Here is a 15,634-nt window from a genome sequence, read left to right as displayed (position 1 = left end):
TCTGCATGTCAGTATGATTATGGTAATACTAAGCGTACAGTACATAATTTCTTAACCACTTTTAAAAAATTCTAATTATTATTATTTTTTAATTTGATTAATGTCAACATTTTCTGAAACACATAACTTTTTTTATTTTTTATTTATTTGAGCTGAGAACTTTCTTTTTGCATAACAAGCTTACATTTTTTTATACAATTTTAAAATCCACATAATATTTTGTTTACTTTTTATTGCATTTTTGTGGGGACTTGTGACCAGAAAATGGCACTTTTGTTGATCAGATTTGTTTTTTTTTGCTTTTACAATATTTCTCATAAAAGGACTTTTGTGGGTGGGACAATACCAAAATGTGTGATATTTATTATTTTTTTTTAATGTCTTTATTTTTAAAAAGGGAAAAGAAGGGTCCATAGGGGACTTAAAGAGGACCAACCACCAGGATTTTCATATCTAAACTAAAGCTAGTACTATACTGGCGCTATCATGCTGATTCTAAACATACATTTAGTTGTGATTGGATGTATAGTTTGTGAAATACAGGCAAGTAAAGTCTGTGAAATTCACTGTTATTTGATTGATCGGTGCTACAGAATATCTAATAAGTGGGTCTGGTTTGCTAGTTATTCCTGCCCCTGTCTGCCTGTCTGTTCTTCCTCCCACTGTCTTTCCTCCCTCCTTCCTCACCTTGTAATAACAGAGACAGGGGGAGGAAGGACAGGCAGGCAGACAGGGGCGGGAATAACTAGCAAAACCCGACCCACCTAGATATTCCATTGCACCTCTCATTAAATAACAGAGCATTTCACAAACTTTACTTGCCTGCATTTGAGAAAGTATGCATCCGATCTCACAACTAAAGGTTTGTTTAGAATCAGCATCCTATCACCAGTATAGCACTGGCTTAGTTTATATATGAAAATCCTGGTGGTTGCTGCTCTTTAAACCTGTGATCGTATAATCACTTAGTCTATATAGTGCAATAACACAGTGCTGCAAAATCATAGTCTTTCTAAGAGTAGTGTACTGACATCAACATCCATGGGAAAATTCAGGAGGCCCCCAACTGCCATGGTAACAAATGGGCACTTGGAGAGGAGCTCTGCAATTTAACGCTGCGGTCAGAGATTTACAGCATAATTTGAGGGGTTAAATAGCATTGATTGGAACAAGCGCTGGTCACTGCTGTTAGCAGGGCATGTGAGGCAAAGTAAGCACCCAACATGTGTGGAGTGGGCCCAGCACCTGCACATTATTATACCTCATGTCATTGTCGGGATACTAAGGAGTTGTGGACAATATCTGTATGGATATTTATAAATGTAAATAATATGTATATATGTGAGAAATATGTATAGGCATATTTTATATATGTTTGTGTATGTGAGCTTATACATGGTATAGTAAGTAGTATTACGTTCTGTTGTTAGAAAGGGTTTAATGGAAGGTTCTGTTCATATCTGCATAGATATGTATATCTGCTTGTATATGCATGTATGTATAGGGTATATGCATATATGATATGTTGCTTGTGTATATGTGTATACTATGTGCAGTATATGTGTTTATACTGGTGTAATGTGTATGAGTATTTTATACAGATATTCCTAATGTGTATACGTATGTATGTCTTTCATATGTGGGTGTATATGTGGAAGGTTCATTACTGGGAAGGACTCTTGTACAGCACAGGGACCCTTGACTTTCAGCCCCTGTGTGGAAGCTATATGTATACAGATGTAGGTTTTTGGGCTGTACAGGGATGTAATTGAACTGTGTGGATGGTACTTACCACAAATTTCGTTCCTTGCATTGCAAAATGTGAAGTCTGCAATAAAAATTCCCCAGCATATAAGGATAGTTGTCAGATGTCAAATTATGTGAATATTTTAATTAAGTCAAGCTCACACAAGTGTACAAGAACATTACCAGGTTTTCATTATAAAAAAAAACAGATGAATTTTATTTTACATATGCATACCATCTATTTTTATATATCAATGGTTAACAAAATTTATGAGACCAAATACAGATTCCTATGCTAATAATTGCAGTTTGTCCCTAAAAGTCAGATGCTATACGAATGATCCATATGGGATAAAATTTTCTTTTTTGCCCCAGTAGAACTGAATATGTGAGATTCACATTATATACGGAGGAGACTAGTGGATGCTGCAATTTTATTCAAATGGATATACACATAAAAACTCATCTGAACAGCTCTGAACAGCCCAAATGCTGTCCATGTAAGATTGGCTTTCTTCACGGACAGAAAATACGGTTGTGCTAATGTTGCCTTTACTGTGTGGATGAAATTCCATAAAATCTCATCCACTACACTGGTACTGTAATATACTTTCCGCCTGGAGACTTGAGTGTGTACCCAATCTGTGTGAATGTACATTCATAACAGTACTACTTTATTCTCTATATGCCTCTGCACTAAACATAGCAGTGATGCGTTCATTGATCACCACTATAGTGGCCAATCGTAGGCTATAGCAGCTGGAATACAGTTCCTGAAAGATGTTCTGTCGCTTATCCATGTTATGTAAATAAAAGCTTATAACCTGACTTTAAATTCATCCATTGGTTTCATAAATTACTCTTTTGAAAGCTGAAACCCTCCCAAATTTAGTTTAGGTTATGAAAATAAAGTTGCTGCACAGCTGAAATATTGATCATTTAATGAACACAGAAAGGCCAGATTTGATGATCGGTTAATTAGTGGGTGTGTATAAAAAGAAACCCAGCACCCCAGACGCTCACTTGAACTGCAACATGACCTCTACAATATGCCAAAAATCGACTCTGCGACCAAAGCCTTAGTTATCAAGAGGCTGAAGACCAGATCCACTGCAGAGGTGATTGACACCTTTAATGTGTCTCAGTGTCAAGTAGAAAGAATTAAAAAAAGATTTGAAGAGACTGGAGATGTTTTTGACAAGCCGAGGTCCAGCAGACCCCACAAGACAACTGCTCAGGAGGAACGTTTGTTGGTTAGAAAATCCAAAGCCGGCCCCTCTTCCACTGCAGCATAGCTCCAACAGGCCTGGTCATCTCAAGTCCCTGTGCCAACTACAACAGTTTGTAGGATTCTGTCTCGAAATGGCCTCCATGGTCGAATCAGTGCCCAGAAGCCTGCACTAAACAAAAGGCATTTGCCAAGTCCCACAGACTGCTAAACAGATGGATGCTGGAAAAGTGGCATAAGGTGGATTTCTCTGATAAATCTTCAGTTGAATTACACCACAGCCGCCACAAATACTGCATGAGACCTACTGGAGCCCGTATGGATTCAGAAAACAGTTAAGTTTGGTGGTGGAAAGATCATGGTCTGGGGTTACATTCAGTATGGGGGTGTGCAAAACATTTGCAAGGTGGAAGGCAATATCAATAGCCTAAAATATCAAGAAGTATTAGCTACCTCTTACATTCGCAATCATAAAAGGGGTCAAATTCTGCAGCAGGATGGTGCTCCATCTCATACATCAATCTCTACAACAAAGTTCCTCCTGACAAAGGAGATCATGGTGCTCAAGGACTGGCCAGCCCAGTCACCAGACATGAACATCATTGAGCATGTTTGGGGTAGGATGAAAGAGGAAGCTTGGAAGACAAAACTAAAGAATTTAGCTGAACTCTGGGAGGCATGTAAGACTGCATTCTTTGCTATTCCTGATGACTTTGTTAATAAATTGTATGAATGATTGTTGAACCGCATGTATGCAGTCCTTCAAGCTTATGGAAGTCACACAAAATATTAAATATGGCTCTCAGAGCACCACAACTTCATTCACCAATGTTATGCAACATATCTTTGTATTAGAAGTTAATTATTTGTTTGAATTTCACATTACTTTCTGTGGGTGACAAAACTTTTGTCTTGCCAAAATCTGACCTTTCTGTGTTCATTAAATAATCAATATTTCCGCTTTGCAGCAACTTTATTTTCATAACCTAAACCAAATTTGGGAGGGTTTCAGCTTTCAAAAGAGTAATTTATGAAACCAATGGATGAATTTAAAGTCAGGTTATAAGCTTTTATTTACATAACATGGATAAGGGACAGAACCTCTGTCATGGAGTGTAGGAAGCGAGGAGACACTTAAGGCTGCTTTACACGCTACGACATCGCTAAAGCTAAAGCGATGTCGTTGGGGTCATGGAATTTGTGACGCACATCCGGCCACGTTAGCGATGTCGTTGTGTTTGACACCTATGAGCGATTTTGAATCGTCGCAAAAACGCGCAAAATCGCTAACCGGTGACATGCCCCCCTATTCCCAATTATCGTTACTGCTGCAGGTACGATGTTGTTCGTTGTTCCTGCGGCAGCACACATCGCTGTGTGTGACACCGCAGGAACGAGGAACCTCACCTTACCTGCGGCCGCCCGCAATGAGGAAGGAAGGAGGTGGGCGGGATGTTCGTCCCGCTCATCTCCGCCCCTCCGCTTTGATTGGGTGGCCGCTTAGTGATGCTGCTGTGACGCCGAACGAACCGCCCCCTTAGAAAGAAGGCGGTTCGCCGGTCACAGCGACATCGCTAGGCAGGTAAGTAGTGCGACGGGTCTGCAAGATTTTGTGCGCCACGGGCAGCGATTTGCCCGTGACGCAAAAACAATAGGGGAGGGTACGCACGCAAGCGAGATCGCAGCGTGTAAAGCGGCCTTTAGGCTATGTTTCCACTGTTACACCTCGTGGATCCCCTGTTGCACGGAATGATGTGGTCTCCCATTCCTTGCCTGCCACGAGCCCTCCTGCTCAGCAGCGCCGAAGGTCTGAGAGACTACGTAATGTGCAGAGGATAGCTGCTAAGCGAAGCAGCAAGAGTTTTGTTATCCCTGCACATTGTGAAACAGCGGATCCCGCTTCTATGTCCCAGAGGCGGGAAGATGCACATGTGCACCACGTGGCATGTTTTGATTCGCCCACTGACGTCACACGGCTTGATGATGCGCCGCAAGCCGATTGCTTTGACATCAGTGAGGCTGATGACGTGGTGAACCCTGACTGGCCGGGCTGGGATGTTGTGGACCCTTATTGGGCCAAGTCCGTAGTCTCTGCCTCGCGCCCGCCTTTGGACAGAGCTGCGCCTCCTTAAAAGCTCCGCTTGCCAATATGGCGGTGCACGACCGTTCTCTATTGTTAGATGACTGGCAGCGTGCTGCTACGCCACTGTTCAGTCATTTGTCTATTTGTGGGCTTTGCCCTTACTGCCCAGGCAGTACCTTGTTTGTAGGCCGTGTTCCTACCCTCAGTGAGCTCCTCAAGACTCCTCTGGACTCACCTTATTGTTAAAGCACACATGCGTGGGCACCTCTGTGCTACCCTCGTGCCACGTTTCCATGACTTCCACTTGGGCACTCGTGCGTAGGCACCACTGTGCTTCCTTGTGCAACAAGTACACTGAGCTGTGAGTCCCGTTCCATACAACCCTCATGGGTTAGGGCGAGCCGGTGTATGCAGATCGCCTGTGACATAGCAGACGATCGTCAGCAGCAACCCGCTCACTCTTCAACCGTAGCAGCGGTCCCCTACACCACACAGTGGACCTTGACCGGCGGAAGCTGTCTCTATACCATCTTGGCACACTTCCCTGGATCCCCCGCGTAACATTACGGTCGCGCCAAAGGTCTGCTATGGCTAAAGAGTAGCAGCAGTTGCTGCGTTATGTACAGCAGTTGGAGTCACGGTTGGCAGCAATGGAGCAGTCCTCCGATAAGGCTGCTCTGGCGACAGTCGCCACCCAGGTGGCTACTCAGGCTGTGGCATTGGGCGGAAGGTCAACTCGCCTTGTGCTTCCAGAGCGCTTTAGCGGGGTTAGATCCGAGTGCCGTGGTTTTATAAATCAGGTTACCACCTACTTGGAGTTATCCGCTACTCATTATGCTACTGATAGGGTGAAGGTAGCCTTCGTCCAGTCCCTCCTCACAGGGAGAGCACTGAAGTGGTCCACGCCGTTGTGGGAGCGCAGAGATCGGGTGGTGAATAACCTTGCGGCTTATCTTGGGGCCATGAGAATGGTGTTCCTCGGACCTCAAGTCACCCATGACTCTGCGCTGTGGCTCCTACGACTTCGGCAAGGGTCCACTTCGATTGGGGACTTTGCAGTACGCTTCAGGACACTCGCCGCAGAGTTAGACTGGCCGTATATGGTCCTTGTGCCTGTGTTCTGGGAGAGCCTGGCAGGGTTCGTTAAAGACGCACTGGCCACGTGTGAGGTGCCTGCCACCTTGGAGGCCTTGATTAAAGTTGCTTCTTGCATAGATATCCGCCAGGCGGAGCGGAAGCTTGAGGTCTCTTCGGCACCCACGTCTACCCGGCCTAAAGGACGTCTAGCCCCTACCTTCCACCGGACAGGTCTCCCAGCTAGCTCTGTAGATGACTCCGGGGAGTCATTGGAGGTGTCCAAAGCGGCTTCCTCTACCACAGGTCCTCGGTCTTCTGTCATCTGCTTTTCCTGTGGGCAGAGGGGACACATAGCTACCCAATGTCCTAAACCATCGGGAAAAGACATCGTCTAGTTTCCATCAGAGGGGGGACTCTAGACGCTGCGTCTCCCTCTAGGTTGACCATCAGCGCCCAGTTGCAGTTCGGCAGTACTGTCTTCCCTGCCTTGGCTTGCTTAGACTCTGGTGCAGATGGTAACTTCATTTCGACCTCCCTGGCAACTCAGTACTCAGTTCCCTTGGTTCTGTTGCCTAAGCCAATTAGGATCCGGGTAGTCAACGGCTCCCTGCTAGTTGATCCCATTACCCAGATCACCATCCCTCTCAGGATGGACATACCACCAGGACTCCATGAGCAGGTGTCCTTCCTGGTGCTTCCCGAGGGGACGGATGAGATCTTACTGGGACTCCCCTGGTTGAGACAGCATGCTCCTATACTCAACTGGGCAACAGGGGAGATCTTGTCCTGGGCAGGGTCTTGTAGGGAGCACCTCGTGACCATCGGACCACCCACTACCATTAGGTTGGTTGAGCCCTCGGGGGATAGAGGAGGTTCGGATTTATCGGCACCTTATGAGGCTTACAGGGACGTCTTCTCTAAGAGGGCCGCAGATACTCTTCCTCCCCACCGGCCATACGATTGCCGAATAGACCTGAAGCCAGGCTCCGAGCCTCCAAGGGGCAGAGTGTATCCAGTCTCTGCTCCAGAGATGGAGGCTATGTCCAAATATATCCAGGACAGCCTGGCGAAAGGGTTTATTCGCAAGTCTGTTTCACTGGCCGGTGCGGGGTTCTTTTTTGTGCAGAAAAAGGAAGGGGATCTGCGCCCCTGTATCGACTACGGGGGATTAAATGCAATCACGATTAAAAACAAATACCCATTGCCCATCATTACGGAGTTGTTTGATCGATTCCGAGGGGCAAAGGTCTTCACGAAGCTGGACCTACGGGGGGCATACAATCTAGTGCGATTCCGAGAGGGTGATGAGTGGAAGACCACCTTCAACACCAGGGACGGTCACTACGAGTATATCGTAATGCCCTTCGGACTCTGCAATGCCCCCGCCGTGTTCCAAGACTTCGTGAATGACATTTTACGGGATTTGTCTCTTTCTGTGGTTGCATACCTGGATGACATCCTCATTTTCTCCCCCGAACTTGCCACCCATCGGAAGGATGTCATCCGGGTACGCCCATTCATTATATGCCAAGATGGAGAAGTGTGTCTTTGAACGTGAATCCTTGCCGTTCCTGGAATATATCGTGTCCAGTAAAGGGTTAGCAATGGATCCGGGAAAGTTGCAGACAGTGATGAACTGGCCTGAGCCCCGCTCGCTGAAGGCGATCCAGCGATTCTTGGGGTTTATCAATTATTATCGCCAGTTCATTCCCAACTTCTCGACGGTGGCAGCACCCCTTATTGCCCTTACCCGCAAGGGCGCTAATCCCAAAACGTGGACACAGGAGACAGTAGAGGTTTTTCACGCTCTTAAAACCCACTTCTCCAGAGCTCCCATCCTCCATCATCCTGATGTCTCCAAACCTTTCCTACTGGAGGTAGACGCCTCTTCGGTCGGTGCAGGCGCAGTCCTGTATCAGAAAAACGAACGAGGAAGGAAGCATCTGTGCTTCTTTTTCTCAAAAACCTTCTCTCCTTCTCTCCGGCCGAGAGGAACTACTCCATAGGGGACAAGGAGTTGCTGGCGATGAAATTAGCATTCCAGTAGTGGCGGCATCTCCTGGAGGGTGCGAAACATCCGTTTGAGGTTTTTTCAGACCATAAAAACCTCACATACCTCCAGACAGCACAACACCTGAACCCAAGACAGGCTCGTTGGTCTCTGTTCTTCTCCCGGTTTTGCTTTATTATCCGCCACCTGGCCGGCGAAAAGAACGTACGGGCCGACGCCTTGTCGCATTCTATGGTCGTTCTGGAGGAAGAAGAAGAGGAGCCCCGCCTTATATTACCCCCGGACAGCTTGAGGATGGTCACCCCCACTTCTCTGGACCAGGTGCCACCTGGCAAGACCCTCGTTCTCCCTGAGCTACGGAACGAGGTGCTATCGTGGGCCCATGCCTCCAAGGTCGGCGGTCACTTCGGGGTCAGGAGGATCATAGGCCTAGTGGCCAGGCATTATTGGTGGCCGAGATCAGCCCAGGACATACAGGAGTATGTGGGAGCCTGTATGTCGTGTGCGCGGAATAGGCCGTCCCGGCAGAAACCTGCGGGTCTTCTCCACCCCCTGCCGGTGGCCGATCGTCCCTGGGAAGTGGTGGGGATGGACTTCCTGGTAGATCTGCCCAAGTCAGCAGGGCACAGGGTCGTGTGAGTCATCACGGATCACTTTTCTAAGATGGTCCACTTGGTGCCTCTCCCGCGACTCCCGACGTCACGTGTCCTCGCCACCTTGTTAATTCGGCATGTATTTATGCTGCATGGCATGCCTGACAAGGTGGTGAGTGACCGAGGTCCCCAGTTCCCATCTCGCTTCTGGAGGTAGCTTTGTAAGCTCTTGCAGATAGAGCTTAACATCTCCTCCGCATACCATCCCGAGACCAATGGGCTGGTGGAGAGGACCAATCAGACCCTGGTAATCTACCTCCGCCACTTCATCTCCGAGCACCACGACAACTGGGCTAACCTCCTTCCTTGGGCCGAATTTGCCATCAATAATGCGGTCCATGAGTCCTCTGGCCAGACCCCGTTCCTGCTTAACAACGGGCAACATCCCAGAATCCCGGTCCCGATGTCCATTACGTCACCCGATCCTAGAGTGGAGGATTGGGCGACCAAGGCCCGGGAGATCTGGGATAACACTCAGGAGGCCCTTAAGAGGGCCAAAGACCAGATGGTGATGACGGCTAATGCGCACCGCTGCCCTGAACCATCTTTCGCCCCTGGTGACCTAGTGTGGCTGTCCTCTAAAAATATCACCCTAAGGGTAGAGGCAGCCAAGTTCGCCCCTAGGTACCTGGGGCCGTTTAAAGTCTTAGAGCGGGTAAACCTGGTGGCATACCAGCTCCAGCTCCCTCCTCACTGGTCTATAGCCAATACCTTTCACGTGTCCCTTCTGAAACCCGTACGACTTAATACGTTTTCGGGGTCCTTACCGGCCCCATCCGACTCCTCGTCTGACGACCCTAAGGTAAAAGAGCTTGTAGGGACAAAAGTCATACGGGGCGGGAGATACTACCTCGTTGAGTGGGCCGGCCGTGGCCCAGAGCATAGGTCCTGGGAATTGGAGGATCATATCCGCGCCCCGGGTTTGGTGGCGGCCTTTGGGGACAGGCAGGAGGGGGGCCCTAGACGGGGGGGGGGGGGGGTAATGTTACACCTCATGGCTCCCCTGTTGCAAGGAATGATGTGGTCTCCCTTTTCTTGCCTGCCACGAGCACTCCTGCTCAGCAGCGCCGAAGGTCTAAAAGACTACGCAATGTGCAGAGGATAGCTGCTCAGAGAAGCAGCAAGAGTTTTGTTATCCCTGCACATTGTGAAACAGCGGATCCCGCTTCTATGTCCCAGAGGTGGAAAATGCACATATGCACCATGTGGCATGTTTTGATTCGCCCACTGACGTCACACGGCTTGATGATGTGCCCCAAGCCGATTGCTTTGACATCAGTGAGGCTGATGACGTGGTGAACCCTGACTGGCCGGGCTGGGATGTCGTGGACCCTTATTGGGCCAAGTCCGTAGTCTCTGCCTCGCGCCCGCCTTTGGACAGAGCTGCGCCTCCTTAAAAGCTCCGCTTGCCAATATGGCGGTGCACGACCGGTCTCTATTGTTAGATGACTGGCAGCGTGCTGCTACGCCACTGTTCAGTCATTTGTCTATTTGTGGGCTTTGCCCTTACTGCCCAGTCAGTACCTTGTTTGTAGGCCGTGTTCCTACCCTCGGTAAGCTCCTCGAGACTCCTCCGGACTCACCTTATTTTTAAAGCACACGTGCGTGGGCACCGCTGTGCTACCCTCGTGCCACATTTCCATGCTTCCTTGTGCAACAAGTACACCGAGCTGTGAGTCCCGTTCCATACAACCCTCACGGGTTAGGGCGAGCCGGTGTATGCAGATCGACTGTGACGTAGCAGACGATCGTCAGCAGCAACCCACTCACTCTTCAACCGTAGCAGCGGTCCCGTACACCGCACAGTGGACCTTGACCGGCGGAAGCTGTCTCTATACCATCTTGGCACACTTCCCTGGGTCCCCCGCGTAACATTACGGTCACGCCAAAGGTCTGCTATGGCTGAAGAGCAGCAGCAGTTGCTGCGTTATGTACAGCAGTTGGAGTCACGGTTGGCAGCAATGGAGCAGTCCTCCGATAAGGCTGCTCTGGCGACAGTCGCCACCCAGGTGGCTACTCAGGCTGTGTTCCCCGCGTAACATCCACAATGAACTTTTAGTGAGTTTTTGATGTTGCAGAATTTCTGCAGCATTTCTGCACCTATTGTATAATTTAATTTACTTTTGTTTTTTTACGTGATTTTTTGTGCGCTTTTCTTTACATGCATTTTTTACTCTGTTTTTTCGGGGGGTCTTTTGTTGGTTTCACATTTTAAACAAAGCTGCTTTGTTTCTGATACTTTCTGGTATTTGGCTTTACCAATACTTTTTTGATACAGTCATAAGCAAATTACATGCGTTTTTAGAGCATTTCAGCATTAAAAAAACATGCGTTGTTTACCTGAAGATTTTCGTATCCAATACCAGCCTATGGGGAAAATTTGCATGTAAGACCGGCGTCACATTTGCGAGTGACTTGTGCGAGTCTCACATCGGCTCAGCCGGCACGGCCGCACACTGTCCGGACAGGAGTGTCTCAGCTGCATAGAAATACATACAGCCAACCTGCTCCTGTCCGGAGAGTGTTCGGCTGTGCTGGGTGATGCCAATGTGAGACTGGAGTGAGTCACTCGCAAATGTGACTTCGGCCTAACACAGCATACAAGCAAGAGAAATTGACATGCTACAGAAGTGAAGCACATACCACAGGTCAGTTTACACTGAGTAAAAACGAAGCACAAGGGGCAGGAGATTTCTATAAATCCCATCCACTTTGCTGGAACTGTAAGACAATGCGTGTTTTGTGCAGCAAATCTCATCATTGGCACACAGCCTCAAGGGGCCTATCCAGCAGTATGGAGAAGCGGTGTATTATAGGACACCTCACTGACCCAGATTGAAAGTAAAAAAGGGATTAATGATCTCCTTTAAGTGTAATACTGACTACATAACAGTGGTTTGGTAAAGTAGCAGTACTGCATTGATAAAAAATGTTTGTATGTCATAAAACTTTGAAATATATTTTCTTATGTTACTTCTTTTGTTTTACAGCTAAACATTTTACAAACCGTTTTGGACAGCTTTCCTTTCTGGACCTGTCATACAATAGTGCAAGCAGTGATGGCTGGACCTTACTAATTCAAGCCCTTCAAAGCCTCAAGAACTTGGAACATTTTGATCTTAGCACAGAGGAAACATTCAACCCAATCGGTGACGTAGTCCAGACTTTGTGCTCCGTGGTGACATCTCTACCATGTCTATCATCACTGAAACTGGATAACTGGGAACTTGATAATATTGACATTGGGAAGATGAAGAATGTGAAATTGATTGACAGAGAAGGCGAGGAATTTCAACATTATTTCCTTGTTGAAAAAAAATAATGGATGCATGAACAACCCACAAGAACTAAGTCCATTATCATTCATTGCATCCACTGGAAATGTTTTTTTCTGCATTCCATAAGCCATGATTGTTTTTCTCTTTATGACTACATCGCTCTTTTAGTCTTTGTTTTTTTTGTTTATTGATTATTGATTTATTATTTTGAGCTACACATGATTAAGTGCTTCACAAATATGCACATTTTTAAAATGGTAGAATGTATTTAAAAAAAAAAAACTCCACATTTTTTTTTGTATACTATTCAATGTTTAACTTGTGGTAATTTTATTAAATGTTTTTACAAGTATGGGGGTGACCAATACCAATACCCTGTGGAATTGTATTGAATACACATAATTTATTTAGAAAACATGATGGCTATTGCTTTTTTGAGGCATTTTTGGCACCTGGTAATTTTAAGAAACTGTACATTTTCTATCAATATGTCCATGTTTTTTCGTGAGCCAAAAAAACTCCCAAAATACTGAGACATTCCTTTTTTTTTATACGAATCACAGATGAAACTGGCAATGCAAGCCAATGGGTCCACGAATATATTGGACAGAACGTAGATGATAACCTTGTGCGATTCATGTGCTGTTTTTACTGCATAATGAGAGAGAAAAGCCTGAAATTTTTGGAGTTCATACGAGAAAAACAGATTAAAAAAGGAGGGGAGCCAGCACTGCTTATGAATGGCATGCAACAATGAAGAAATAAAAAGTGTAATAGTCACAAATTAATTCCTACTGTAACAATTCAATGAGATTTTTTGCAAAAAAATGCCCCTGCCCCGTCACGGCAAATCTCTATAGGGGGGTCCCTAACGCTATATTATAAATTATTATTGTACCATAAGGTCTCATATAATGAGCAGGACCATATGAAAACACCACTTACCCGAGACATGTCTGAACCGCTCCCATGCTGCCAGGACTGACAACCTCACACACAGCCACCGCCTCCTGCTCCACAGGCATCATTATTTAAACACCACCTGCCTGAACCTTGTTCCGCCCTCATCCATGTTTGCTGGTCTGGCACTGTGAGGGCCAGTCCTGACATTGTGCTGGTGTGTGTGGTTCTGCCACACCTGGGCTGCCTTTATTCGCGGTTGTCAGTCCTGGCAGCATGGGAGCGGTTCAGACATGTATCGGGTAAGTGGTGTTTTCATATGGTCCTGCTCATTATATGAGACCTTATGGTACAATAATAATTTATAATATAGCGTTACTGACCCCCCTATAGAGATTTGCCGTGACGGGGCAGGGGGGCTCAAATCATTGAATTGTTACAGTAGGAATGAATTTGTGAATATTACACTTTTTATTTCTTCATTGTTGCATGCCATTCATAAGCAGTGCTGGCTCCCCTTCTTTTTCGAGAAAAACAGATTGTATGCTGAAGGCAGAAATGGACACGGACAAAACACTGATGGAAATCTAATCCAACACACTGATAAAAATCACATTTTGTTCATGTGCAAGAACAGACATCTGACTATAGAGATTGACCCATTTGGGTCAATGAAGTGCCCACACATTTTGCTTATTAGTTTTGTAATACTGCCAACTTTTTTACATTGTTTATTAAGGAACCCTGAGTGGGCATTCACAGGCTTTCACCCTGTCTTACACAATGCTGCTATTGTTCTTTTTTTTAGATAGATAGATAGATTGTACGTTTGTTGCAAAAACAAATATGCCATATTAACCAAATAGTATAATGTGATTTGTCAGTAGGTCTCTTATATACCCAGAATCACGAGCAGTCCTGGCTGCATATTGCTAATCCCTGCCTTACCGTCCCTGTATACACTAGCATAGATAAAGGGATCTTTAGAAAAGTATTTCTAAAGATCCTTTATGATATGCTAATGAGCGCAGGGACTAGTCCCAAAGGTGTTTCTCCATTTAGCTAGTCGGCCCACATAGAATGCTAGCATGCGTATGTGGGTGTAGTAACATGCTAATGAATACACAGCGACGCCGCACATACCTCACTGTTCATGGCAGCAGGCTGAGGATGGATGCGCAGTGCACATGATCCGGAGTACCCAAGGTTTCCGATCATGCACACTAAACTGATGCCAGGTTCAAGCTTCCCGGCTTCAGTGAGGTACAGTGCGCATGACCAGAAGTACTGAGCACTCCAGATCATACCCAGTGCGCATCCATCCTCCGCCAGCCGCTATAAAAAAATGAGGTATATGCGGTGTCGCTGCGTATTCATTAGCATGTTAGTACGCCCACAGGGTCGTGCTACTATGCTATGTGGGCCGACTAGCTAAGGAGAGAAATTCCCTGGGGACTACTCCCCTTGCTCATTTGCATAAGATAAAAGATCTTTAGGCTGTGTGCTCACATTGCGTTTTTTCATGCATTTACGCAGCGTTTTAAACTGCAGCATAAATGCATGCGATTTGAGTCCCCAGCAAAGTCTATGAGAATTAAGCACATTGCGTTTTTAAACGCAGCGTTTTGAATGCCAAATATTTAACAAAATCGATATGTTCAAAAAAGCAACATGTCACTTCTTTTGTGCGTTTTGGATACTTTTCCCACTCTGTCTATGGTAGAGCAAGCATCCAGAACACATCCATTTTGCATTCAAAATGCATTCAAAATGTATCCAAAACGCAGTATTTTGGATGCTTTTTGAAACACACATGCAGTGACAAAATGCTGCAGCTTATTTGTCAAGCCAGAACGCAGCGTGCGCACATACCGTTAGAAATACTTTTTCTAAAGATCTCTTTATCTATGATAGTGTATACAGGGACAGTTAGGCAGCGATTAGTAATATGCACCCAGGACTGCTCATGGTTCTGGGTGCATATTGCACCTGACAGGTTCCCTTTAATTAACCTGTTCTCAGATAGGGAAAAGGTCATTAATTAGTATATTTGGTGGTTCCTCATTAATTGTCTTTGCTGGAGAAGGTCACACTTTGAGAAGCAGCTTAGGTTACACCGTATTTGCTATTTAGGTCATAATTAATAGTCATGTGTAAGTAGTCAATATAATTGCATAAGTTTGTCATTGACCACAAAGTAAGGTCTCATTCAAATTTCCATTTCCTCCATGCAGGAGAAATACTAACTTATTTTTTCGATTAGAGCTTGATTGGGGAAGTGTCATCAGCTTTTCTCCTTTCTGACAGTCCATGAAATCAGACTGCGCTCAGATGTCATCAAAGTGCTGTCCAATTCAACCATTGGATCAAAATCAGGCATGTCCCCACATGGTCATGTGAATGGCCTCATAAACTATCATAGGTGAAAGTGCTAATAAAAAAACTGGTTTATGTCTCCATTTTCTGAGATACGTAACTTTTTGTTTTTCTATAGATTAATCCACTTGTGCATCGAGCTCTCATTTTTATTGCTATTTATTGACTCATTTTGGAGTACCTATACAAAGCTTGATCTTTTTTAAGGAAAATGTTAAAACTTGAAATGTTTATACTGTGATATATAGTTATGGGGTAATGTCTATTTTTTATTTTTCTTGA

The 15,634-nt window shown here is 45.7% G+C and overlaps 1 protein-coding gene across 1 annotated transcript in view; it reads left to right on the top strand.

Annotated features, from left to right (window-relative positions):
- NLRC4 (NLR family CARD domain containing 4) overlaps nucleotides 1-12,606 on the top strand; it is a 35,462-nt gene extending 22,856 nt beyond the window's left edge. Inside the window, exon 7 of the mRNA XM_075338132.1 lies at nucleotides 11,789-12,606. Coding sequence (XP_075194247.1) covers nucleotides 11,789-12,120 — 332 coding nt within the window. The 3' untranslated portion in view covers nucleotides 12,121-12,606. The remainder of the gene's footprint in view (nucleotides 1-11,788) is intronic.
- Nucleotides 12,607-15,634: the final 3,028 nt, after the last annotated feature.

Source organism: Anomaloglossus baeobatrachus, chromosome 3 (assembly GCF_048569485.1).
Source record: "Anomaloglossus baeobatrachus isolate aAnoBae1 chromosome 3, aAnoBae1.hap1, whole genome shotgun sequence".
NCBI classification, from domain to species: Eukaryota; Metazoa; Chordata; class Amphibia; order Anura; family Aromobatidae; genus Anomaloglossus; species Anomaloglossus baeobatrachus.
The sequence above is the reverse complement of the archived record's forward strand: the minus strand, read 5'-3'. Positions and strand labels throughout refer to the sequence as shown.